At 45.0% G+C, this 27,284-nt stretch overlaps 1 protein-coding gene across 3 annotated transcripts in view; it reads right to left on the bottom strand.

Moving 5' to 3' along the window:
- Nucleotides 1–27,284, bottom strand: part of HFM1 (helicase for meiosis 1) — a 161,355-nt gene that overhangs the window by 29,215 nt on the left and 104,856 nt on the right. For all 3 annotated transcript variants that reach the window (XR_008844730.1, XM_056523169.1, XM_056523168.1), the window contains exons 23-32: nucleotides 18,651–18,698; nucleotides 16,900–16,997; nucleotides 16,674–16,805; nucleotides 15,805–15,890; nucleotides 15,046–15,129; nucleotides 13,232–13,389; nucleotides 12,795–12,898; nucleotides 6,016–6,144; nucleotides 4,994–5,077; nucleotides 273–391 (exon numbers count right to left, since the gene is read on the bottom strand). Coding sequence is in view for 2 of the 3 variants with exons in the window: in XM_056523169.1 (XP_056379144.1) it covers nucleotides 273–391; nucleotides 4,994–5,077; nucleotides 6,016–6,144; nucleotides 12,795–12,898; nucleotides 13,232–13,389; nucleotides 15,046–15,129; nucleotides 15,805–15,890; nucleotides 16,674–16,805; nucleotides 16,900–16,997; nucleotides 18,651–18,698 (1,042 nt within the window). In the remaining variant the exon portion in view is untranslated. The remainder of the gene's footprint in view (nucleotides 1–272; nucleotides 392–4,993; nucleotides 5,078–6,015; nucleotides 6,145–12,794; nucleotides 12,899–13,231; nucleotides 13,390–15,045; nucleotides 15,130–15,804; nucleotides 15,891–16,673; nucleotides 16,806–16,899; nucleotides 16,998–18,650; nucleotides 18,699–27,284) is intronic.

Here is a 27,284-nt window from a genome sequence, read left to right as displayed (position 1 = left end):
GCTCTGCCGAAAGATACTGAGCACAGAGACATAATGTGAGAGACGTCTCTACCTCATAAACATCACATACCCGACTCACGCTGTTGTGGATGCCGCAGTGGGGGTCTGCTCTTCCCCATAGCACGATAGCTGCTCTCTCTGCATGACGTTAGTTTAACTATCCCGGCTAATGTAAGATTCATTAAGTAATCCATGTGCTGATGTCGCAAAAGCCATTTTATGTAATGACATGTTCTTTGAATTTTCTCATCCTGCCTTTTTGATCATGTTACCTTTAGTCTCTTTACTGGTGGAGCTGATGAAACTGAATTTCGACTCCTTAGATCACTTAGATATGAAGAGAAGTCTGAATTAGTTTTACCGTCAGCCTTATAAGAAACTCCGGTTTTACCTGTTATTTGTAAATAAACAGATTAGATTTTTCATGTGTAAATGCCAGTCTGTCTCAGTTTGTAACCAGAATATCTAAGATGGTTTAAATAAATAACACTGAATCTAATAATACTATGTGGTGACCCAGTACAGGAGTTGCACCCCTGTACCCTGTCAGGCAGCCTCCATACAGTGACCCTTGGGCCCCCCTTCACCTGCTCCTTTGTATATCTGCTTCTATGCTTGTTATATAGAGTATTGTATATAAAATGTGCTATACCTTTAAGTGATGTTGTCATGTGATTGTAACCCAGTGAGGTACCAGAGACTATGTGACCTAAGGGTGACCTATGGGACCCCTCCCAGTCTCCCCCCATATAAGCCCTGGGTGGAGCTAGCTCATTCTCTTTACGCTCTTCCTGCTTAGCTGAGTGCAGCAAGGTCAAGTCCTAGTTGTGTGTCTGGAGTCCAGAGGAGGCCTAAAGTCTACCACGCAGCCACGGATTCTCAAGTCCACTACCCCCCAGGTCCAAGTCAACACCTGGTAAGCTACAAATGGGGTATAGTCAGTCTCAGCCAAGTTAGTCCAAGTCAATCTGTCAAGTCAGCGTGGCCTGCATCCAAATTGTCCAAGTCCACTATAAGTCCCGGCAAGCCCTAAGGGCTCTGAAGTCACTGGGCCTAGACAAACTGTACAGACTGTTACATCTCTCTGACTCAGTAAAGCTGCCGTTGTTCCGTAACTTAGCGTCAGAGTCATTATTGCTCCCGTGCCTAGCCCAGGATCCAGCGGTATACCTTCGGGTGGTGTAGAGGATAAACCACACCCTGGCGTCACGAACACAAGGGGTTAATGCCATCTGCCCCTAGGGTAATTCCATCTGCCCTCATTACACCCTTGCCACAAATATAAATCTCAATATTGTCTCTGCCTTACAAACCACGTTTAAGGAAAAAGAAAGTAAACATTGCAGGTACATTGTTGGAATAATAACACCTTATACACAATTCTGTTAGAAATCATCCCCCACCCCCCATATATCTCTGCCCTACATACTACTGCACAATAAGTCAATGAATAAGGGTACACATTTTTTATGGAGGGTGTAATGCAAGTTTTTTTTACAGTATATGGACTGCACTCTTTTTTCATATGATCTTCTAGCTGTGTAATGCATGTTAATACAGTGTAAGGTCTATTGATATACTGTATAAAGTAGTATATTGAGTGCCCTAATGATCATATTATGTGGTTATGGGTCACCCACAAAAAAAAAAAAAAAAATATATATATATATATATAAATATTGAATAGAAACAGCACATCCAGAAAAAAATTGAAGGTAAGAAGATGGGGTGCACGCATGACTTGAACCTCGGCCCACTGGTTCCTCAATCAATAGGAAAAATGCAGGCAGCACACCACGACTAGAATCCAATAAGGTGAAGTTTATTCCATGATGTGATAGAGACTACGTTTCTCCAGCCTCACGCTGGCTTGAGAAAAGCCAGCGTGAGGCTGGAGAAACGTAGTCTCTATCACATCATGGAATAAACTTCACCTTATTGGATTCTAGTCGTGGTGTGCTGCCTGCATTTTTCCTATATATATATATATATATATATATATATAGCCCACTTACTATTTTACAGAGCGTATCTGTGGACCATATACTTCCTTTATAGAGTGTCTGAGTGCCCCAATAATATGGTCACTAGAGCACTCACTTTAAATTGTCAAAAAAAAGCTCATTGTCATTAAAATCACTTGGTGTGTGCTGAGGGTGTCACTGTGTACTGATTTAGCCATTTAGGAGTGCTGTGCAGGGCATGGTCATGCATGTGACATCACATCATATGTAGCTTCCTTGACCCGTGACACCGGTCCTGCATGAGACATCGTCACATGGACCTCTGCGATGCTATTTGGGTGGGCAAAGCTACACCATCATGCCAGCAATGCTAAGTGCAGAGTGTCTTTTAGAGCGTCTTGTTGGAGGTATGGTTAAGAATTAGATTCACATGAAGTAAATAATAGAGGACGAGTGGACACTTCATCCAATGATCTGAGTTGAGTGGATGAAGATACATGTATGTATGCAATTATTTACAGTAAAATCCATATAATCCTATATTATGGTAACGTACCAGAGATGTGGATTCCCTAAGACACATTTGTTTGGCACTAGGTAGACTGGTGGGTGGAGGTTGAGGGATATCCCAACCTGTGTTCCACCTTAACCTCCACATGGACCTATGAACTTTTCAGTCGAATTCCCAGGTTCTATGCACCAACTGGTGGCAGTGGTGCTGACGAAGGATAGTACAGTAAGGAATGGTGCAAAGGATGGTCACCAGGAGTATGGTCAGTATGCAACAGGCCAAAGGACAAGAGAGGAATGTAGTCAGGAATAGGGCTGAAGGTCTAAGCCAGGAGAAGAACAACAAATACCAGACAAATAATCCAAGGAGTGAGGCAGAGGTAATGTCCAGGAACAAGGCCAAGGTCAATACCAAGTTCAATCTGAAGTCAAGTCAGGAATAATAGCACAGAAAATGAAAGCCAGGAGAGGAATTAATCAAAATAAATGGAAGGAAGATCCTCTTTGAGCAGCAGTAGCCTTAGCTACTTTATACCTCTGTTCATACAGAGCAGGAGAGCTGATTTGGGCCTATTGAACGATGAGTGCCAACCCAGTGAAGGTTGTGTACAGATTAGGAGGTTGCCAAAGGCCACTCACCAGAATCACTGTTGTGACCGTACTGTAGCAAGGTAATTGCCGATATCGATAATGGCCAAAATTGTGATTATCAGCCGATAATATCGGCCAAACTGATAACCGGTCGATCCCTAGTTCACATTGCATCTTTGTCTCTGTTTCACAATTTCTCTAAATACCCATGCACATGACAGAATTTTCTTTTCTGTGTGCTGCAGGCGGAATGAGTTGGCACTGACTGTGTGGATTTGCACCGTCCTCATAGAAGTCCACCAAAAGAAGAAACAGAGCTGAGTCCAGAATCCAGAATTTTCAATGCGAAAATTCCACACTGGACATTCTATTGTGTGCACAGAGCAGAAGAATCCCATGGAAAAGATAAGGAATCTGCTGCAAGTGGAATTCAGCTAGGAATAATTCAGAGCGGAAATTCCATTATGCTAATGGATTTTCAAATTTATTTTTTGTCTTGTCCACAGTGCTCTCTGCTGACACCTCTGTTCGTGTCAGGAACTGTGCAGAGCAGCATAGGCTATGCTATAGGGATATTCTCTTGCTCTGGACAGTTCCTGAGACAGACAGAGGCATCAGCAGAGAGCACTGTGGACAAGACAAAAAATAAATTCAAAAAGAAAATAAATTCCTCTGTAGCATACAGCTGCTAATAAGTACTGGAAGGGTAAAGATTTTTTTATAGAAGTAATTTACAAATCTGTTTAACTTTCTGCCACCAGTTGATTTAAAAAATGTTTTTCCACTGGAGTACCCCTTTAAAAACCTTTTGTAAAATGGTGTTTAAAATTCATTAATATTTAATAAAGACAACAGCCCATGAAAATCCCACCACTAGGGGTCCTTATACCTACTAGGACACTAAGCAGTCCTGCAGAAGCATCAGGCTTGTCCATGGGTCATGGAAAAGGCTGCATGAGCAGACAAACCAATCACCTTCCACCACCACAAGAAGGGACACGGCCCCTCTTACCACACACCAATCACCTCCCACCACATGAAGGGACACACCCCCTTTCACCACACACCAATCACCTTACACCACCACAAGGAGGGACATGCCCCTTCCCCATAGCAGATTTCTAATACTATGAGCTAATGAAAAGACATATTTTTATAATAAATATAGGTGATAGAGGCATGAAAATTAGATGTACATGGTCAGGATTATGAGTAACATATTATTATTATTTTTTCTGGAATTTGACAGGTACCCTTTAAATGGAAACCAAACACAGTATGAACCTGGTCTTATTGGAATAAAAAAAAAAAATGTATTGCAAATCTGGTAAACATTTCACTACAAAAGCAGATCGTATTAACTGCGGTTTTCTACATTCTTATATTATGTGCTAATTAATCTTTCTCAAAGTTTTTATACAACAATTTTTTATTGGGTCAATTTACATTCATTTTGCTTCTAAACTATATTTTATTATTTAATAAATAATATTTTGGTTTCTGATTCCTATTTTTCTGCACTAAAATCTTTTAGCATGATCTTTTAGTAATATCATATTACATCAAACCCAAGTTCTGCAGCTTCTTGTTCGTAATTCATGACTTCTGGAATGAGTGTTAGAAATGTGCTTCATCTGTCATCCTAGTGTTGTGGTACAATAACATCCATTGAGAAGCCTCCCCAGGGCCCAGTGTGATGGTGTAAAGAAAGCACTGTCTGCAGAAGAGCATGTTCCTCTTGGCTGTTTGAGTGAGAGAAATCTCTTGAAAGACTCCACTGTGTAAGGAAGGTCTGAGGAGCCAACAGCCAAGAGGGACTTAGCATTAGCAGGGCATCAAAATGGATCAGTTTTAGGGTACTGTTCCTTAAAATTCATCCACATCTTCATATACAGGTATTTTATAATTGGGTGTCTAAAGAAACTTACAACATTCATGTCCACAAGCTTCCTTGTTCTTGCAGTGATGGTTGCATTCTCTAATTCCTGTCCTTGAAAATGTCTGCAAGCTTCCTACATACATGCAATAAAATAAACATAATAAATAAAAAATAAAAAAGAATAGAGAATTATAAATAGAAATATACATATTATCAAGACTTTCAACATGTTCCATATCTTTAAACAATAGACAATTGCATGTTAGTAATATGTAAAGGTAAAACATGGTACATACTGCAATCACTAGCTGGTACCACCCTGATAATCTAGTGCAGTTTTACAAACCAGGGTGCCTCCAGCTGTTGCAAAACTACAACTCCCAGTATAACCCGGAAAGTCTTTGCTAATCTAATACTGTATGTAAGCAGACATCCAATAACAGATATGAAGGGGCAGATACACAGATATAGAGTAATCAGACATAATACATTTTAACATGCCTTTATTTGAAAATAAGGTGGATTGAGAGGTATCAAGTAGCAACTTGTCTACCACTAAATGTGCAAACATACAGGACAAGCATGCACACATATGAGAAGCCTTCATAAATATAAGAAGCATTCATAAATATAAGAAGCATTCATACATATGAGAAGTATTTCTACATCTAAGAAGCAGTCATACCTATAAGAAGTATTTATACATATAAGAAGAATTCATACATATGAGAAGCATTCAAACATATAAGAAGCATTTATACATGTAAGAAGCATTTATACATGTGAGAAGCATTCAAACATATAAGAAGCATTTATACATACTGTATAAGAAGCATTCATACATATAAGTATTTACTGTATATATGTGAAAAGCATGCATATGTATGAGAAGCATTCTTACATATAAGAAGCATACAAGTGAAGCAACTACACAACTTCAGTGGAGCATATAGCAGCTTATAACTACTGGAAAGATTAAGATTTTTAAATAGAAGTAATTTACAAATCTGTATAACTTTCTGGCCCTTTCAGGCTACAATACACAGACATAAGATCATTGCTAACATTTACCAGAGTTAGGTCTTTCATTACTTTCATCTGAGAATTTTTCTTCATATTTCCCCATAAATTTAGTGTCCGTGAAGATTCTCTGGGGCAAGGCATAAAGAACGCTGATGTTTTGCTGAATGTCAAGTCCAACTTTTCAGGACAGAAAAAATACAAGAGTTTATGTTAGTAAAGTGAATGACGGCTCGGGGTTTATTTGCCTTATGTATCTGACAAACGTAATGGCAGTAGGTGAAGTTTCTGACATTCACTTGTTTATAGCCCTATCGTTATTAATTATACTTTAATGTTTAGAAATTTAGGATTAACTAAAAAAAAGAAAAGTAAATTAAACTTCAGGTGAAAAAGCCTCTGGTGCAATTTTCCATTCACACAGCAAACTAAATGAAATGTGTACTATCTGGTCAAAACAGTGAAGTCTGTATGAGCCATCCTCTGTTAAGTGACATTTGTTTTCAGTTTTCCAAGCTTATATATATTTTTGTATACCACATTGGAGTGCCGCTTCTTCCTTGGAATTGTATTTTCATGGGACATTGAGTCTTGCCCTGAGAAGCAGAGCACCCCCAGGACCCAGAGTCCGAACACAGTGCTGGTTCCTTTCATTTTGCAGTATATATATATATATATATATATATATATTAAATAAAAGGAGATTTTTTAACACTTACCGTAAAATTTCTTTCTCGAAGGATCCATTGGGAGAGACAGACCGTGGGTGTATGCTGCTGTCTTTAGGAGGTGACACTATGGCAACAAGAAAGTCGGCTCCTCACAGCAGGATATACCCGCCTCCAGGCCCTGAGGTAATCATTTTAAGTACTAGAGCAATAGAAGAGGACCGACAGGTCAAGGAAAAAACACGAACTGTCCGAGAACAGAAGAAAATATATAACTGAACACACCCTCGGACAGAGAACCAAAGAGAAACCCAAAAGGGGCGGGAGTTGTGTCCCCTAATGGATCCTTCGAGAAAGAGATTTTACGGTAAGTGTTAAAAAATCTCCTTTTCTCTATCGGCTCCATTGGGGGACACAGACCGTGGTACGTACCAAAGCCGTCCTTTGCGTGGGCAGATAATCAGTCAGGCAGACGGCTGTTCCACTGCCACCTGCAGCAGTTTACGGCCCAGACTAGCATGAACCCGGTATGAACCTGGTAGAACCTCGAGAGAGTGTGCAAAGACGACCAAGTAGCCGCCTTGCAATCTGCGAAGCCAAGGCTTTGTTCTGGAGAGCCCAGGATGCCCCAACAGAAGCGGGTAGAATAGGCCACAACCCTGAAGGGAGGAATCTTCCCCCTACAGCGATAGGCTTCCAAAATGGCGGACCGAATCCACCGAGAAGTGGTGGCCTTGGAAGCAGGCTGTCCCTTACGACGCCCTTCCGTAAGTACGAAAAAGGAATCACACTGACGAAACGAAGAGGAGATAGAGAGGTAGTACCTAACAGCCCGAACCACTTCCAGTTTGTGCAGTAAATGCTCCTTAGGATGAGAAGGAGCGAGACAAAGGACGGAAGAACAATGTCCTCATTGAGATGAAAGGCCGAAACAACCTTAGACAAAAAAGAAGGAAGACAACCTTGTCCTGGTGAATCACCAGAAATGGAGAACGGCAGAAGAGAGCTGCCAATTCAGACACCCTCCGAATGGAGGTGATAGCAACAAGAAACGCCACTTTCCAAGAAAAGAGGCGCAGGGACACCTTCCCTAAGGGGTTCAAAAGGTTCACCTTGGAGGACATCCAGAACCAGATTCAAGTCCCAAGGGGGAGAAGGTGACCGATAAGGAGGGGCAGCATGCGCCACTCCTTGAAGGAAGGTCCATACATGAAAATTAGAAGCCAGAGGACGCTGGAAAGGAATAGAAAAGGCCGAAACCTGACCCTTAAGGGAACTGAAAGACAACCCTAGTCCCAATCCCGACTGCAAGAAGATGGGGAACAGAAAAGGTAACAGGAGACAAAACCTGAGCTTCACACCAACGAAAATAAGACCGCCAGGTACGGTGGTAAATTTTCGCCGAGGAAAGCTTGCGAGCCCTGAACATGGTGTGAATGACTTGGGAAGAGAACCACGGGTTCTCAAAACCGCGGACTCAACCGCCACGCCGTCAAATGCAGCGACTGTAAAATGGGGTGGCAAAGAGGACCCTGAGACAGTAGGTCCGAACAAAGTGGAAGGCGCAGTGGAGTGTCGTCCAGGAGCCTGACCACGTCGGCGTACCACAACCTACGGGGCCAAACTGGAGCTACCAGTATTGCAGGAACGTCCTCCGATTTGGGCTTCCTTAGAACCCTGGGAAGGAGCGGAAGGGGAGGGAACAGATAGGGCAGAGCAAACCCTGCCCAAGGAATCACTAAGGCATCCACGGCTAGAGCCAGGGGGTCCCGGAACATTGACAAAATGGAATGCCCCAGAGGTCGCAGATTTGCGTAAAGACCTCTGGATGCAGGGACCACTTTCCGTGGTTGACTGAGAACCGGCTAAGGAAATTCGCTTCCCAGAAGAGCACACCCGGAATGTGAATCGCCAAATGGCCGGAACCTTGTTTTCCGCCATGAAGAAAAACCTTTGTCACCTCGGCCATGGCTGCCGAGCAGCGAGTGCCGCCTTGCTGATTTATGTACGCTACGGCAGTGGCGTTGTCCGACTGGACGCGGACAGGGCGGAACTGAAGCAGGGACTCCCAAAGAAGAAGACAAAGAAGAATCGCCCTGATTCCCAAGATGTTTATCGGAAGAAGGGCTTCCCGGGGAGACCAGAGGCCTTGAACCGTCCAGACCCTGAACACACCACCCCAGCCCGACAGACTGGAATCCGTTGTCACCACCTGCCAGTGGAGGGGAAGAAATGATCTCCCCTGAAGAAGAAGGGGGGAGCGGAGCCACCAGAGCAGAGACTGACGGATCCGACGAGGGAGAGTAATCTTGCGATCGAGAGACAGAGGAGATCTGTCCCATCGAGAGAGGATCGCCAGTTGAAGGGAATGGTAACGAAATTGGGCAAAGGGTACGGCTTCCATGGCCACTACAATCCGACCGAAGACTTCCATGTAATTGCGGATGGAAACTGGGGCCTGGGCCCGAAGAGAGCGGACTCCTGACAGGAGCGTCAGACGTTTGGAACCGCAACCGGGGAGGAACCGCAAAGGGGAGGTACCGCTGATGGCCGGGAAATATTGGAACATGGAGGTAGGCATCCTTGATGACCAACGAAGAAAGAAACTCCCCTTGTTCCATGGATGCCACTACCGAACGGAGAGATTCCATTGGGAAGTGGCGGAGAAGATGACGGTGAGACGCTTGACGTCCAGAATCGATCGCACAGAACCGCCTTCCTTGGGGACCACAAAAAAATTGGAATAAAAAAACCCAAAAACATTCCCCTGGAGAAACGGGGACATTGACTCCCTGGGCAGGGACTGGAGGCCCTCCCGAAACTGCTTCGCCAGAGAAGGAGACCGGGGAGCTCGGGACTTCCTGAATTTGTGTGGTCCAGCTGTCTCGAAAAAATAAGAGACGACCTCCCACCTGAGAAAAACCTGCGGGTGGTGGCATCACTCCATGCGGAAGTGGGATTGCGGTTACCCGATTTGGCCGCAAAACGTCCGGAACGGTTGGTGTCCGACTTCCAAGACAGACGCGCCAGGAACGAGGGCGACCTCTTGTCCCGCGAAGGCACCTGCCCAGACCCCTTATTGTAGCCAAAGGTCCGAAAGGACCGAAAGGAAGAGAACCTTCCCTGGGAAGAAAAGCGAGCCTTATTTTGAGGCAACAAGTAACTCTTTCCCCCCGAGCCCCCCCCCCCCCCCGTAGCCTCAGAGATAATCTCATCAAGGCGCCTGTCAAAAAGACGGGTACCAGAAAAGGAAACTCGGTAAGAGATCTTTTGGAGGCGGCATCCACATCCCGCGCCCTAAGTCACATGGAGTGGCGGAGGGCAGCTAGGAGACCCACAGCAAGGCAGCACAACGGACTGACTGCATGGTAGCTGAGCACAGAAAGCCCCCAGCTTTAGAGCATTGGAGAACCAAAGCAAAATAGATCCTCTGGGGGGGAATCCCGCCTGACTGAGTTTTGAGCACCACACCGAAAGGGCCTTGGACCCCCATGCAGTGGCGAAGGTGGGAAACAGAGAAGAGCCTGCTGCTTCAGAGGCAAACTTCGCTAAGGACTCCACCTACTTGTCTGTCGAGTCCTGCAAGGCAGCCGCTGCTAGCGGCAGTGTAGTAGCCTAGAGAGGCCGGAAATTGGTGGATCCACCGAGAGAGGGGAAACCACCTTAGAGGCAAGGTCCTTGGTGAATGGGTAACTCACTTGTACCCTCTTCATTCCTGAAAACCTCTTGTCCGGATGTTTCCATGCAGATTCCAGAAGGATGTGAAATTCAGCATGAGAGCTGAACCCTTGAGGTGCTGGTTGAACACGATGAAAGGATACTTCAGGAGTCACGTCCGAAGATCCTGGGTCCTCTAAGTGAAAGGTGTCTCTTATGGCCGTAACCAATGAGTTCACCGTTTCAACTGTATCCGAGCGGGCCTCTGAGTCAGATGCCGATTCGGAAGCCTCATCCGCCAGTTCACCAGGAGAATGTGAAGGCAGCGGAGAGTGAAGGAGAGTGGAGGCTGCCCTGGAGGGGGGCGACCCTGACCGGGTACGCGGCTCTGGCGAGGCAGAGCAGCGATTCAGGGAACGTCCTCTGGAGGAGCGACGTCTGTGATCAGATGAGTTTGAGGGGGGGGTGCGAGACCCACAGGGGGACACCCACATCTGTCCCTGCTGAGAGGAGACACCGCTCTATGCAGACAGAGAGGAGCTAGCCAATAGCCTGAGAGGGGCGTTCCTGGAGCAGGGGCACTGTCTTTGATTGGCCCCTGCCACCTGAATCGCACGCACAGCGCTGATTTGGAGGGCGATTCGCGCCTCCAGTAAGCACCGGCGGCCCTGTGGGCGGAGCTATAGCGCCCCAGCCGCCGGTAAGAAACACAGTAATGGCGCCCGCTCCTTGCCCCGAGCGCATATGTTAGCCGTATATGCGCCCACGGGGAAGTGAGCGGGCGATACACATATCCGCCGGCAGCCGTCTGCTGCCGAAAGTGAAAGCAAGTCGGTGCTACATGGGCCTGAAAGTACAAGCGCCGCGGGTGTCGGCGGCATAATAAGCGCTGCGGCTGTAAGCCGCATAGTAGAACACACTCACACACACATGTGCATAAAAAAGTAACCCATACATTCTGCCATTGCTCCCCCTTTTTTTTTTATAAAAAATAGAGCCTCTAGCACAGGCCAGCCCTTTGGACCCTGAAAAGTGGGCCACAAAATGAGGATCTCCAGATGTTGCAAGTCCATGCCCCCCTAAGATGCCACTGCTCCCCCAGAATAAAAATCCAGCCCCTGTATAAGCCAGCTCCATAACCTGAAAAGGTGGGCAAAAAAAACAGGGGGTCTCCAGAGGTTGCAAGTCCGCACCTAAGGAGAAAAGGGGAAAGTACTTACCTCAGTCAGAACAACTTACCTAATGGAGTTTTCAGTGAAGTCTTCAGTCAGCTTTTTGTCCCTGCATCACGCCTAGCTGCTATGCGCGAGCGAGGCGAGCAGAGAAATAGGGAGACCCGGACCCAACCCAACCCAGGTACCAACCCAGGCGCTGACCGTTGGCGAGGGGGGGTGAACAGCGCATATACGCAATGTCTGTGCCCCCTTACTCGCAATGGGGAAACAGGGAACCAGAGTCCCTGAGTCCCCACCTGAAAACATGAAAGAAAAAGGAATGAAAAAACTAACACGTCCCTATACTAGGAAAACAAAAAATCCGAAGACCTGGTCTGGAATATTCCAGAACATGTCCACCTCCTTAGACACTAAGCTTAAACTGATTACCTCAGGGCCTGTAGGCGGGTATATCCTGCTGGGAGGAGCCGACTTTCTTGTTGCCATAGTGTCACCTCCTAGAGACAGCAGCATACACCCACGGTCTGTGTCCCCCAATGGAGCCGATAGAGAAAGGAAACTTTTTCAGATTGAATTCTTGTAAATTCCAAAAACTTTCAATCAGTGGATTAAAATGGAAGCAGTTGATGGCTATGTTAAGCCAAGTTCACATTGGCATTGAGCTTCGTTCAGGGGGTCCATTCAGATGACAGGAGTTGAGCGAAGAATAAAAAATTGCAGGTAAAAAAAATTTCCCTGCATGAGTCCTGAAAAACAGAGGACACCAGACGGAAACCCAACATTTAATGTCAATGGGACCTGCCGGTGTGCGTAGTCCAACGGATGGTCCAGGCCCATTGTTAAGGGCTAGAATGGACTCTGAGACGTGCACACTTAAGCCTTAACACCACGTTCACTGCTTGCGTCAGTAAATAAATGCCAAACTAAGCCATTAGCCCCGACTGACCTGACAGAGGCCAATTTGTGTGCGACTCAAAAGCACTGCAGATCATGCGTTTGAGTCCCTCAAAGTAAACATATAAACGTTGGAAATGGACCCACTGACAATATGCCAGGCTATATTTTGTCACTTCTTTTGACAGGATGCTGAGATAACACCCACATTGGGGGAGATTTAGCAAAACCTGTCCAGGGGAGTAGTTTTTGAGTTCCTCATAGCAACCAATCAGATCGCTTCTTTCTTTTTTGAAAAAGCCTCTGGAAAATGAAAGAAGCGATCTGATTGGTTGCTATGGGCAACTCAGCAACTTTTCCTCTGGACAGGTTTTGATAAATCTCCCCCAATATGTCAAGTGATGATGTGCACAGCCCTTATAACTTGGTGTCTTACCATATTCAGAGCTTATCAGATTTATACTAAGTATTTCTGATGTGGAAGCTTTCTTGACTTCAATTTTTCTCATCCAGATTCCTGACTTCAACATGACAGAATCCCTATGAAGAAACATCTAATTATACAGGGCGGAGAGTGACCGGTACACTTAGTAGTGCCAGTATGCAATGTGCCAAAGATAATTGCTAAGTAATAGAGCAGTGGTCCCCAAACTCTGGCCCTCCAGATGTTGCAAAACTACAACTCCCAGCATGCCTGGACAGCCTTTGGCTGTCCAGGCATGCTGGGAATTGTAGTTTTGCAACATCTGGAGGGCCACAGTTTGGGGACCACTGTAATAGAGCATTCAAGCTGAGGTACACACCAACACTGCTTTAATGAACCGCTGTCATTATTACATCTCTACAAAACTGATCCAACTTTCCGTCACTCACATGATTTTCTGCTTAAATACAACTTGGTTATCCGAGTCTCCAATAACAAGAGAGACGTGATGTGAATCTGGAGCCGTTCTCTTTTTCTGAAGCTGCTCAAAGTTTATTAACTTAACAGTGACAAGGACTTCAGCTGTTGTGGGATTGTATCTTCCCACCTGACAGAAAAAGAGAATAAAGATTAGTCATAAACAATAATCAGTGATTTATATAGATGATCAATATCAATATAAAGTGCCAAAAGGTGATACACACAGCTTGGTACACACCTCTATAAAAGTGTTTGTTCACTTCTTACAATTCCTCATTAAAAGGATCAAAATATAAAACAAAACTGCAACAAAGTTCCCCAGGTATTAATTTGTTCATGGTTCCAAACCCTCAGCTGTATAAAGATGAGGATCCTAAACAGGGGTCACCCTCTCTAATAATGCCCTAACAGGGTGTACAAAAATGGGTTAGCAAAACCAGACAAGCATTTTAAAATGAAAATCTCAGTAGGTAAATAGGCACTGTAGTCTCAAACATCTTTTTTCCCGTCATTCTGACCTCCAAACCCCATAGTGACAACAGAATGTTAGAAATCTTTGCTATTTTATTCAAAATGAAAATAAGAAGTAACATACGTATTCTAAATGCTTGGTACAAAAAAATAACTTATTACCCAAGAAAAAGAGCTCTTAAGTCTTGGCCACTAGGTGTATCCCTTTCTTGTAATCTGCTGTTCATTGCCTGTTGTTTGGGGAATTCTGTCTCTAATAACAGGGAGACCAGAACAAAACAAAAGTGGAGCAGAAGCTGAGCCTTTGCTCTGTGTAGGAGAGCAGGAAAGAAAGCCTGAGAGAGCCTGTCTGTCTGCTGAAGATGATCCACACTAGTCCTGAAAGGTAAAGCAAAGCTTTCCTCTCATCTCTGACCATCATAAAGCTCTGGGCAGCTGTCCCTGTCTAAATACCAATGTAGCCACTGCTGTATGTCTACAGTGCTGAAGTGTGATCTCCCCCTCCCCACTCCTTTCAGGTTGCCTGTAACAGTGGCTTAGTGCTCGGTACAACCCCTTGCACACTCAGTACACCAGCAACCCTTTTCCATTTTTACAAGTCATCTATAGGAGTGTACTGTTCAAATCACCCACAGCACAGAATAGCTTGTTCAGTCCCCTTTCACCAGCACTATGTAATGGCATAGCAGAGAGGAATATGTGCTGTGCTGTGATTGGCCAGAGAAGTAAGAAAGGGAGTGCCTGTGAGTGTACTACTGGCACATAGCATAGCTCTGCCCCTCCCACTCCAAAATGGACAGAATAAAAAGTAGTTGTGAACTATGGATGTGATTTTCAGGTGCTCAATAACAGCAGTAAGAACACTAAAATCTTTCAATATAACATATCAAAAGGTTTTAGTTTTTTTTAGTAACAGGTACACTAAGTAAAACAATGTAAGAAATCTATGCAATAAGCAATATAAATGCTTAAAAAAATACTTAAAGAGTTATACATTATCAATAAACTTATTCCCTATTAACAGGTTAGGGGATGAGTGCCTGACTGCTGGGACCCCACGCGATCTTCCGTACGGCACCGCGCTCTCCTCATGAATTGAGGCATGCTGACACACCCCTCCATGCATCTCTGTGGGAGAGCCGGAGATACAGCGTTCGGGTAGCTCTGACTCTCTCATAGAGATGCATGGAGGGGGCATGTCGGCCACAGCTTTGTGCCATGATCGACACACTGCATTCATGCAGACTGACCTTTAAGAAAATGACTAATGTACATAATAAACATAAGAACTGAGTATGTGCTAACGTCAGACCTGCTCAAAGCTGAGTCGATACTTGGGAAGATACATTACAGATTCTTTAATTTGATTTCCAAAGGGAGGATGTCTGTTCACAATCTGTAGGTAAGTAAAGTGAAATAGGAACATGAGCAGAGAGCACACATCTATCTATCTATCTATCTCATATTTATCTATCTCATATCTATCTATCTCTGTCATATCTGTCCATCTTATATCTATCTATCTCATATCTATCTATCTCTCTCATATCTATCTATCTCATATCTATCTATCCATCTCATATCTATCTATCTCATATTTATATATTTCATATCTATATTTCTCCCTATATCTTTATCTAAATATTAATTTGTTACATCCTTCTAAACCATCATTATAAAAATGGGTTCCTCAGGACTTCATATTGATGGCCTATCCTTTTCTTGTTTGTTTCTCTATCTGTAAAGAGCTGTGAAATGTGTTTTTGTCTTATAAGTATTATTGTTACTATGATTACCGCTTCCTCCTTCTCACCTTGACTTAAACTGTGGATCGGGCTAAAGTCAGTGAACCTAGTACTAGTACTGTATGTCTCCCTGGCATAACTAATATAGATGTGCGTCCGGCTTTTATGTCCTTCCAGCTGCACAGACACTTACTGATATGGCACGTGGGCAGCACAAAGGTATGGGGGGTGGTAACCCTGTAAACCATGAGCAACTGAATGTGGTATTCCTGTAGCTATATTAAAACATAATTGTATTAAATAGAAATATAACAAATATAACATACCAGCTCCAGTTCTCTGGCATTGAAATCTTCTATTTTTTTGAATGATGTAAGGCCGGCATTCACCATTGCATTTGCTAAAGTCACACCTGAGAGAAAAGGTATGTTACCATAAGGGTCCGTTCACACTACAGCCCTTGCATGCAGCAGCCTCTGGTGGAATTGGTGCTTAATGGGCATGCAACCATTGAGCAACATCCCATTGACTGAAATGCAGTTTCAGGCAGATTCCGATGAAAGAGTCAACAAATTGCTAAGTCTTTCAGTGAATTCCAGATCTACCTAGAAAGTTCTGCTACGGAACTTTCATAGTTTGCACAGTGCAGAAGAATTACATTAAGAACAATGGGATTCTGCTGCAGGCCGAATTCTTCTCTGAATAATTCCGAGCATCATAAAGTGTGTGTACATACACACTGATGAATTACAACATAATAACCACCTGTCTGTTATTGTGTAGGACCCCCTTACACCACCAAAATGACTCTTCAAGATCTTTGAAGGTGTTTTGTATCTGGCACCAAGACATTAGCAGACCCTTTAAGTCCTGTAAATATTGAGGTGCGGTCCCAAGGTCTCCAGCAGAACATTGCCCATCACACTTCCCCTGCCGGCTTTTCTTTTTTCCCATGGTACATTCTGGTGCCATCTTTACCTCAGGTAAGTGATACACACATACCCGGTCGCCCACATGATTAAGAACGTCAGCCATCAGCCCAGGCGTCTTCTTTCATTGCTCAATGCTCCAGTTCTGATGATCATTGCAGACACTTTCAGTGGTGGACAGAGGTCACTTGGGCACTTTGACCAATCTGAGGGGCCCCATGCACAACAGATTCATTGAAACAAACATCAATATAATATATACTTACCAATTTTATCTAACTGTTTTGACACATGTAACGAGTTTTCCCATAGTTTGCACCTGAAGCATTTGGTCAGAATCGTTGCATTGAGAAATGCAGTAAATTTATTTTCTTGTAATGCTAAAAACTCAGACAGACCTGCAATTATAATGTCATCTATTTGTTAATATCTAGGGACCCAAATGGTAACTAAGAACAAAGTTAATATTACAGAATATATATATAGACGTACATTTAGCCACTCGTATGCCTTGTCTGAAAATCTTTGCCATATCTTGTGTCAAGGAAAAATCTTGAACAGGAAGACATCCAAGTTGAGCCTGAATAAGACTACAAAGAAAACGATCACACACTAGTCTACATGTGACATCTGTATATTTAGTATTTTGGTAGCAAGCTTGAGTACAAATAACAAATCTATTTATATAAGTCATCCTATAATTTGCAACTTTATGCAGGGTCTGCCCCTGGCACAGCCTTAATAAATCTGGGCCAAACTTGCTAAAGCCAAATTGCACTTATGCCAAGACAATACATGCATCTGCCAGAGTAACTGCTGTACAGAGACTCAAAATTCCAGTAAACAAGACCTTTTCTACACACTAGATGTGGACATATGACCGACCAAAGGACTTTCTAATCACAACTTACCTTTTCCTCTTTGTCTGGACATCACCCTACCAGGCTGCCAAAAGACAACATACAACTCAAGATAACTGAGGCCTTGTGTTTTGGGCATTTTTTTTGCAGGTTCCAGATCTATTTTCTATTAACTGTAGTTTACTCAACAGTACTGTTGAGGTGTACCAGGAAAAACTGCTGCTATGTACTCCCTATCATCCAGAAGCAAGTGGTAAGGTTGATCTAAAGCTTGCTGTGTGGTGTAGAGACCGGCCTTATGCATTGTCTCTTCTGCTCATGACAATAAGGACCATACCCAGTGTGGTAGTATGGGGCTGTCTGGCAGCCATTGTGGCTGTGGCGCTGCCAGTACGGTGGCATTGCCTAGAGCTGGGGGCTAGTCCTGGCAGTAGTGGTTCCACCTATGGTTGTTGCCAAGTTAGGGACCCACTTAAATAAGGTGGCCGTGAAGTGGGGAGTAAGCTTTTAGTGTTTGGTCTAAATGTATACTAACTACCTGATGTTAGTTTTTTAAATTGTGCTTGGAAACAATAGATCAATGTCCTACATGTGAATATCAAAATAAGCCAAATATTACATCTGTGCGTTGAAAGATAACAACCAGGAGACTGCATGTGTAAACTTTTAAAGGGGTACTCAGCCCCTAGACATCTAATCCCCAATCTAAAGGATAGGGGATAAGATGTCTGATCTCAGGGATCCCGCCACTGGGGACCCCCCGATCTCCCTGCTGCACCCGGCGTTCATTTAGAGCATCGGGTTCAGCGGCAAAGGTTTGTGACATCACGACAACGCACCCTCAATGCAAGTTTATGGAATCACTCCCCCTCCCATAGACTTGCATTGAAGGGGCATGCCTCTGACGTCACCAGCAGGGCATGACTGTGACGTCACGGGCCTCCACCCCACATCGCCAGTTATTCGCTCCGTGCACCGGATTGCTGGGGTCCCGCAGCCGAGATCGCAGGGGTCCCCAGTGGCGGGACGCCCGCGATCAGACATCTTATCTTCTATCTTTTGGATATTGTAGCTGCTGCAATGTATATTACTAAATATTAGCTCCTGGGTGCTGATACATTTACATCACTAAGGCTGTGCTCACACGTTCAGGTATTTATTTGAAATTATTGAAAGCAAAACCAGAAACAGATTATAAACAGATTATAAAATGAGGACATGAATGAAGGAAATACTGAGACTTCTACACATTTCAAATGCATTTCTGGTTTTGTATTCAATCATTGCGATTAAAAACCTGAACGTGTGAACACAGCCTAAGGAATCTATTTAACTGAATAATCATTATTAGGCAGAACAGGACCATCTATCTGCATTACTTACCAATTTACTTTCATTTCCCTAGATTTTATCTTTCCTTCCATTGGAAACCTATATATTTTTTTAAATAAAAAAAGATATTGTAAATTATGTTCTTTATCTATTATGTTCTTTATTTATTAAATAAAAAAAATTGGTTAAATAAGGCCCCATTCACAGTGCATTTTCACTGTCCACTGCTGAAATACTTTGAAATATTATCCAAAAGATATTAGTAGTATAATATACTTTTCTGAATACAAAGTCACAAGGAGACTACTGTTACGCCGAGCGCTCCGGGTCCCTGCTCCTCCCCGAAGCGCTCGCGGCGTTTCTCTCCCTGCAGCGCCCCGGTCAGACCCGCTGACCGGGAGCGCTGCACTGACATGGCCGGCGGGGATGCGATTCGCATAGCGGGACGCGCCCGCCCGCGAATCGCACCCCAGGTCACTTACCTGTCCCGGTCCCCGGCTGTCATGCTCTGGCGCGCGCGGCTCCGCTCTCTAGGGCGCGCGCGCGCCAGCGCTCTGAGATTTAAAGGGCCAGTGCACCAATGATGGTGCCTGGCCCAATCACCTTGATTAGCTGCACCTGTTCCTTGCCCTACTTATGCTCACTTCCCCTGCACTCCCTTGCCGGATCTTGTTGCCTTAGTGCCTAGAGAAAGCTATTACTGTGTTTGTCCATACTGTGTTCCTGACCTCCTGCTATTGCCATATTGACTACGAACCTTGCCGCCTGCCCCGACCTTCTGCTACGTCTGACCTAGTCTCTGCCTAGTCCTTCTGTCCCACGCCTTCTCAGCAGTCAGCAAGGTTGAGCCGTTGCTAGTGGATACGACCTGGTTGCTACCGCCGCAGCAAGACCATCCCGCTTTGCGGCGGGCTCTGGTGAATACCAGTAGCATCTTAGAACCGGTCCACCGGCACGGTCCACGCCAATCCCTCGCTGACACAGAGGATCCACTACCTGTAAGCCGAATCGTGACAGTAGATCCGGCGATGGATCCCGCTGACGTGCCGCTGCCAAGTATCGCTGATATATCCACGCTGGTCGCCCAGCAATCCCGACTGATCGCCCAACAAGAAAACCAGTTGTCGTACTTGACCACCATGACACAGCAACTTCAGTCACAGCTACAGCAACTTCAGTCTCAGCTTCAGCAGCTGCAACAGCAACAACCTTCTCCTCTGCCGGCTCCTGCACCTCCTCCGCAGCGAGCGGCCGCTCCTAACCTCCGCTTGTCCCTGCCGGACAAATTTGATGGGGACTCTAGACTCTGCCGTGGTTTTCTGTCACAATGTTCCCTACATTTGGAGATGTTCTCGGACCAATTTCCTACAGAACGGTCGAAGGTGGCTTTCGTGGTCAGTCTCCTGTCTGGGAAGGCTTTGTCTTGGGCCACACCGCTCTGGGACTGTGATGACCCTGTCACCGCCTCTGTACACTCCTTCTTCTCCGAGGTTCGCAGTGTCTTCGAGGAACCAGCCCGAGCTTCTTCTGCCGAGACTGCCCTGCTGAACCTGGTCCAGGGTAATTCTTCAGTAGGCGAATACGCCATCCGATTTCGTACTCTCGCTTCCGAATTATCTTGGAACAACGAGGCTCTCTGCGCGACCTTTAAAAAAGGCCTATCCAGTAACATCAAAGATGTGCTGGCCGCACGAGAGATTCCTGCCAACCTGCATGAACTTATCCATTTGGCCACCCGCATTGACATGCGTTTTTCGGAAAGACACCAGGAACTCCGCCAGGAAAAAGACTTTAATCCCTGGGCACCTCTCTCTCGGTATCCCTTGCAATCTACCCCTGTGCCTCCCGCCAAGGAGCCTATGCAAGTAGATCGGTCTCGCCTGACTATTGAAGAGAGGTCTCGCCGTAGGGATAAAAATCTATGTCTGTACTGCGCTAGTACCGAACATTTCTTGGTGAATTGCCCTATTCGTCCTCCACGTCTGGAAAATGCACGCACGCAACCTGCTCATGTGGGCCTGGCGTCTCTGGGTACGGAGTCTGCTTCTCCATCTCTCTCTGTGCCCGTACGGATTTCTCCTTCTGCCAACTCCTCCTTCTCTGCTGTGGCCGTCTTGGACTCTGGTTCTTCTGGAAATTTTATTCTGGCCTCTTTGCTTGATACGTACTGCATCCCGGTGACCCGTCTCATCAAGCCGCTCTATATTTCTTCGGTCAACGGGGTCAAGCTGCATTGCACTGTGCGTTATCGCACAGTGCCCCTGCTTATGAACATTGGACCGCATCTCGAGGAAATTGAATTTTTGGTTTTGCCCGGCTGTACCTCTGAAATCCTCCTCGGTCTGCCATGGCTCCAGCACCATTCTCCCACCCTTGACTGGACCACCGGGGAGATCAAGAATTGGGGTCCTGCTTGCCGCAAGGAGTGCCTCACGTCTGTTCCCAGCCCCGTCTGTCGGTCCTCAGTGTCCCCTCCTGTGCCTGTTCTCCCCAAGGCCTGTCAGGACCGTGCCGTGCCCCCTCATAGTCCCCGTCCTGGTGACACTCTGCCCCGTGTCAAGCCTCACCCTCTGCCCCCCCTCCCCATTCCCACTCCTTCTGGACTATCTGCCATGCATGGGCATACCCAGGACTTCGCTGTCCCCCGGAGGGAGACTCTACAGTCGCTCCCGATGTCCTCGTCCTCTATGGAGCGACATCCCGACAAAAAGAGGGGGAGACCTAAGGGGGGGGGGGGGGGGTACTGTTATGCCGAGCGCTCCGGGTCCCTGCTCCTCCCCGAAGCGCTCGCGGCGTTTCTCTCCCTGCAGCGCCCCGGTCAGACCCGCTGACCGGGAGCGCTGCACTGACATGGCCGGCGGGGATGCGATTTGCATAGCGGGACGCGCCCGCCCGCGAATCGCACCCCAGGTCACTTACCTGTCCCGGTCCCCGGCTGTCATGCTCTGGCGCGCGCGGCTCCGCTCTCTAGGGCGCGCGCGCGCCAGCGCTCTGAGATTTAAAGGGCCAGTGCACCAATGATGGTGCCTGGCCCAATCACCTTGATTAGCTGCACCTGTTCCTTGCCCTACTTATGCTCACTTCCCCTGCACTCCCTTGCCGGATCTTGTTGCCTTAGCGCCTAGAGAAAGCTATTACTGTGTTTGTCCATACTGTGTTCCTGACCTCCTGCTATTGCCATATTGACTACGAACCTTGCCGCCTGCCCCGACCTTCTGCTACGTCTGACCTAGTCTCTGCCTAGTCCTTCTGTCCCACGCCTTCTCAGCAGTCAGCAAGGTTGAGCCGTTGCTAGTGGATACGACCTGGTTGCTACCGCCGCAGCAAGACCATCCCGCTTTGCGGCGGGCTCTGGTGAATACCAGTAGCATCTTAGAACCGGTCCACCGTCACGGTCCACGCCAATCCCTCGCTGACACAGAGGATCCACTACCTGTAAGCCGAATCGTGACAACTACATTTGGACTTTTAAAGGGGTACTCCATTGGAAAACATTTTTTTTTTAAATCAACTGGTGCCAGAAAGTTATACAGATTTTTAAATTACTTCTATTTATAAATCTTAATCCTTCAGCTACTTATCAGCTGCTGTATGTTCCACAGTGTCTGACCACAGTGCTCTCTGCTGACACCTATGACCATGTCAAGAACTGTCCAGAGCAGGAACAAATCCCCATAGCAAATCTGTCATGCTCTGGACAGTTCCTGACAAGGACAGAGGTGTCAGCAGTGAGTAGTGTGGTCAGACAGAAAATAAATTTAAAAAGAAAATAACTTTCTGTGGAGCATACAGCAGCTGATAAGTACTGGAAAGATTAAGATTTATAAATAGAAGTAATTTACAAATCTGTTTAACTTTCTGGCACCAGTTGATTTAAATAAGTAAAAAAATAAATAAATACAAAAGGAGAGGTAGCTCTAACCACAAAAGGAGGTTGAAAACTCTATTGTGCCAGATGAGTACTAATGTGTAAGGTCACGTACCCTATGCAACCTGAAAAAACGATTGTATGAAAAAAAATCTGGTCTTTATTGTGCTCATGGATGAAAGCATATGTGGAACTTGTATATTGTGTATACAGTTGGGTAAAGAAGTAGGATGCAATATAAATTAAACAATGATATATTAATTTATTGGTATATAATGTCTATGATATCTGCCTGCAGGGCCAGTAGATATATGATATATACAATTAATAAAATCCAAATAAAATAAAATAAAACTTGAATTGTTTATAAAATATAAAAATAAACAGTTATATAAAAAAAACTTGTAAAAACTTGTATAGATAGCTTAAATAAAGTCTGTATTGTGCAATCTTGATAATAGGCAGCCGTTGCGAGTGTAATAATATACACTCTGCAATTATACACTATCAACACATTATAAGACATTCCACAATTGCCATATCAGAGGCACACATTTTGCAGCCATAAAATCTGTAAAACCTGATTGGAGAGGAGGCAATTTCATCTCCAAAATGTCTAGAATAGAATCTAAATACATATTTGAAATGGAAACAATAGCCCCAAAAGGACTGAATGATGAATTGGAGATTTTCGGTTTTATTTAAAGGATATTTCTAACAGGAGAAGGGTCCTGGCTTAAAGGAGTACTCCGGAGCGCTGGTACTTAAAAAAAAAGTTTATCTCGCTCTTTCAAAGACCTTTCCAACGATACCTCATTTGTCGAATTTGGCCCAGCCATTCTCTTGTAATTGCCACCTGTAGCAGTAAGCAGCCATGTCATAAAGACTACATTTCCCATGACTCCCTGCGCCAGCTTCCTGTTAGCTGCTGCTCTCTCCCCCTCCTCTCCCCCCCCCCCAGGAAATTATAATAAATTATAATAAAGTGACGCCCACAGCTCCTTCCCTTGTGTTTATCTCCTCCCATCCTCCCCCTCCCAGCTCATCAGCCCTCTCCACCCTCACCACATGTACTGATAGGCTGCGGCCACAAGAATGCCTCCCATCGCTACCATCACCGCTAGCGGGATCCATGTGCCCACTAGCGCAGTGTTTCCCAACCAGGGTGCCTCCAGCTGTTGCAAAACTACAACTCCCAGCATGCCCGGACAGCCGAAGGCTGTCCGGGCATGCTGGGAGTTGTAGTTTTGCAACAGCTGGAGGCACCCTGGTTGGGAAACACTGCACTAGCGGTGTCACAAGAATGCCTCCCATTGCTACCATCACCGTTAGCGGGGTCCCTGTGCCCACTAGCGGTGTCACAAGAATGCCTCCCGCGAGCGCTACCATCACTGCTAGCGGGGTCCCTGTGCCCACTAGCGGTGTCACAAGAATGCCAAGCACGGCTCTGTTCCCTGTCAGCTCTCAGGGTACGAGCCTCGCACGCGGCTAATGTAGTACTGCGCAGGCGCAGAACTACGCAAATAGCGTAGGGCTAACATAGGCAGCGATAGGAGCCTAGCATTAGCCCTACGCTATTTGCGTAGTACTGCGCATGTGCAGAATAAATTAACTTTGGGGGAGTCGACTCCGGGCTGGGAGGCCGGCACAGCACGCAGTGACTCATGGGAGCGATGAGTCACCAGGCTAAGATGGCGCCGGATCGTGAGGAAGACGCGGTCGAGCGTCATCAGAGGACCCAGCTTCCGGCCAGATGGAAAAGCGAGGAGAAGTCCGGGAAGAAGCCGACATGGACAACGTGAGTACATTACAATTAGAGATGAGTGAACTTACAGTAAATTCGATTCGTCACGAACTTCTCGGCTCGGCAGTTGATGGCTTTTCCTGCATAAATTAGTTCAGCTTTCAGGTGCTCCGGTGGGCTGGAAAAGGTGGATACAGTCCTAGGAGACTCTTTCCTAGGAATGTATCCACCTTTTCCAGCCCACGGGAGCACCTGAAGGCTGAACTAATTTACGCAGGATCAAGTCATCAACTGCCGAGCCGAGAAGTTCGTGACGAATCGAATTTACTGTAAGTTCGCTAATCTCTAATTACAATGTTATATAACTTTGATTCATGCTTAATTTCCCCCCTAATAGGTTACCATCGGAGTACTCCTTTAATGAAGATTTGAGAGCCAGGCTGTTACCAGTGCCTCAGCCCTTCCCAAGCCACTACCCATTCTCCCCTAGAACTACCCATTCATGCAGCCAACCATGACTACATGTCGATTCTTCATTATATATACCATTTTATAAATAAATCTACCAATTACAGTGCACCTGTCAGTGTACACATACATTCGTACACATATTATAGACCAATCATTTAACATCTATACATAATATATGCATACATGTAAGTATGTGTATATACACATATTAACCATATAAACACAGAGGAAAACAAGGTATTCTGGGATATGGTAACACAAAATATTCAATCTTTATTGTTTAGCATAAAAGACATACATTTAAAATAATTTAAAAAGAGATCACAAATTACCAAGATGGTCCTACAAATACACAACCGGAGGTCCATAAATCAAGGGGTTAATCCCCAAAACACCCATATATACAGATTGCTAAGTAGCATACTACACAATAACAGTGTCCCAATACAAAGGCTGCACCTAGTAAGGTCACAGCCCTATACATTTATGCACATAACAAGAAGTTGTTATCTTCACCTTCTAAGGACACACCAGGGCCTCCGTCACCCAACGTTTCGCAATTAGATGCTTCTTCCGGGGCCGTCGACGCCGTGTGTCCTTAGAAGGTGAAGATAACAACTTCTTGTTATGTGCATAAATGTATAGGGCTGTGACCTTACTAGGTGCAGCCTTTGTTTTGGGACACTGTTATTGTGAAGTATGCTACTTAGCAATCTGTATATATGGGTGTTTTGGGGATTAACCCCTTGATTTATGGACCTCCGGTTGTGTATTTGTAGGACCATCTTGATAATTTGTGATCTCTTTTTAAATGATTTTAAATGTATGTCTTTTATGCTAAACAATAAAGATTGAATATTTTGTGTTACCATATCCCAGAATACCTTGTTTTCCTCAGTATTTATAATTTTGTATGGTATGGGAATCTATATATAGATATTGGCACTTTGTATGCACACATATTAACCAGCAAACATCTACATATCCCTTTTTAGGCATACACACTTCACTATACATACTGCATATACTTTATATACTAGTATATATATTTTAGACATTGAGTTTTACAGTCATGGCAGTAAATGTTGGCACCCCTGAAGTTTTTTTAAGAAAATGAAGTATTTCTCACAGAAAAAGATTGCAGTAGCACATGTTTTGCTATACACGTTTATTCCCTTTGTGTGTATTGGAACTAAACCAAAAAAGGGAGGAAAAAAGCTAATTGGACATAATGTCACCAAACTCCAAAAATGGGCTGGACAAAATTATTGCCACCCTTAACTTACTATTTGGTTGCACACCCTTTGGAAAAAATAACTGAAATCAGTGGCTTCCTATAACCATCAATAAGCTTCTTACACCTCTCAGCCGGAATGTTGGACTCTTCCTTTACAAACTGCTCCAGGTCTCTTATTGGACGGCGCCTTTTCCCAACAGTAATTTTAAGATCTCTCCACAGGTGATCAATGGGATTTAGATCTGGACTCATTGCTGTCACTTCAGAACTCTCCAGCGCTTTGTTGTCATCCATTTCTGATGGCTTTTTGACATATGTTTGGGGTCATTGTCCTGCTGGAAGACCCAAGATCTCAGATGCAAACCCAGATTTCTGACACTGGGCTGTACAGTGCGACCCAAAATCCATTGGTAATCCTCAGATTTCATGATGTCCTGTACACATTCAAGGCCCCCAGTGCCAGAGGCAGCAAAACAACCCAAAACATCACTGACCTCCACCATATTTCACTGCAGGTACCGTGTTCTTTTCTTTGTAGGCCTCATTCCGTTTTCGGTAAACAGTAGAATGATGCGCTTTACCAAAAAGCTCTATCTTGGTTTCATCTGTCCACAAGATGTTTTGCTAGAAGGATTTTGGTTACTCAAGTTCATTTTTGCAAAATGTAGTCTTGTTTTTTATGTATCTGTGTCAGCAGTGGGGTCCTCCTGGGTCTCCTCCATAGTGGGGTCCTCCTGGGTCTCCTCCATAGTGGGGTCCTCCTGGGTCTCCTCCATAGCATTTCATTCCTTTTAAACGTCAACTGATAGTTCACGCTGACACTGATGCTCCCTGAACCTGCAGGACAGCTAGAATATCTTTGGAACTTGTTTGGGGCTGCTTATCCACCATCTGGACTATCCTGCGTTGACACCTTTCATCAATTGTTCCCCACGCCCAGGGAGATTATCTACAGTGCCATGGGGTTGCAAACTTCTTGATAATGTTGCGCACTGTGGACAAAGACAAATCTATATCTCTGGAGATGGACTTGTAACCTTGAGATTGCTGATATTTTTCCACAATTTTGGTTCTCAAGTCCTCAGACAGTTCTCTTCTCCTCTTTCTGTTGTCCATGCTTAGTGTGGCACACACAGACAGAACTTCTCTCATTTTTATCTGCTTTCAGGTGTGATTTTTAAATTGCCCACACCTGTTACTTGCCCCAGGTGAGTTTAAAGGAGCATCACATGCTTGAAACTATCTTATTTTTTCCACAATTTTGAAAGGGTGGCAATAATTTTGTTCAGCCGATTTTTGGAGTTTGGTGACATTATGTCCAATTTACTTTTTTTCCTCCCTTTTTTGGTTTAGCTCCAATACACA

Source organism: Hyla sarda, chromosome 6 (genome assembly GCF_029499605.1).
Source record: "Hyla sarda isolate aHylSar1 chromosome 6, aHylSar1.hap1, whole genome shotgun sequence".
In the NCBI taxonomy this organism is placed as follows: domain Eukaryota; kingdom Metazoa; phylum Chordata; class Amphibia; order Anura; family Hylidae; genus Hyla; species Hyla sarda.
This window is presented reverse-complemented; position numbering and strand designations above follow the sequence as displayed.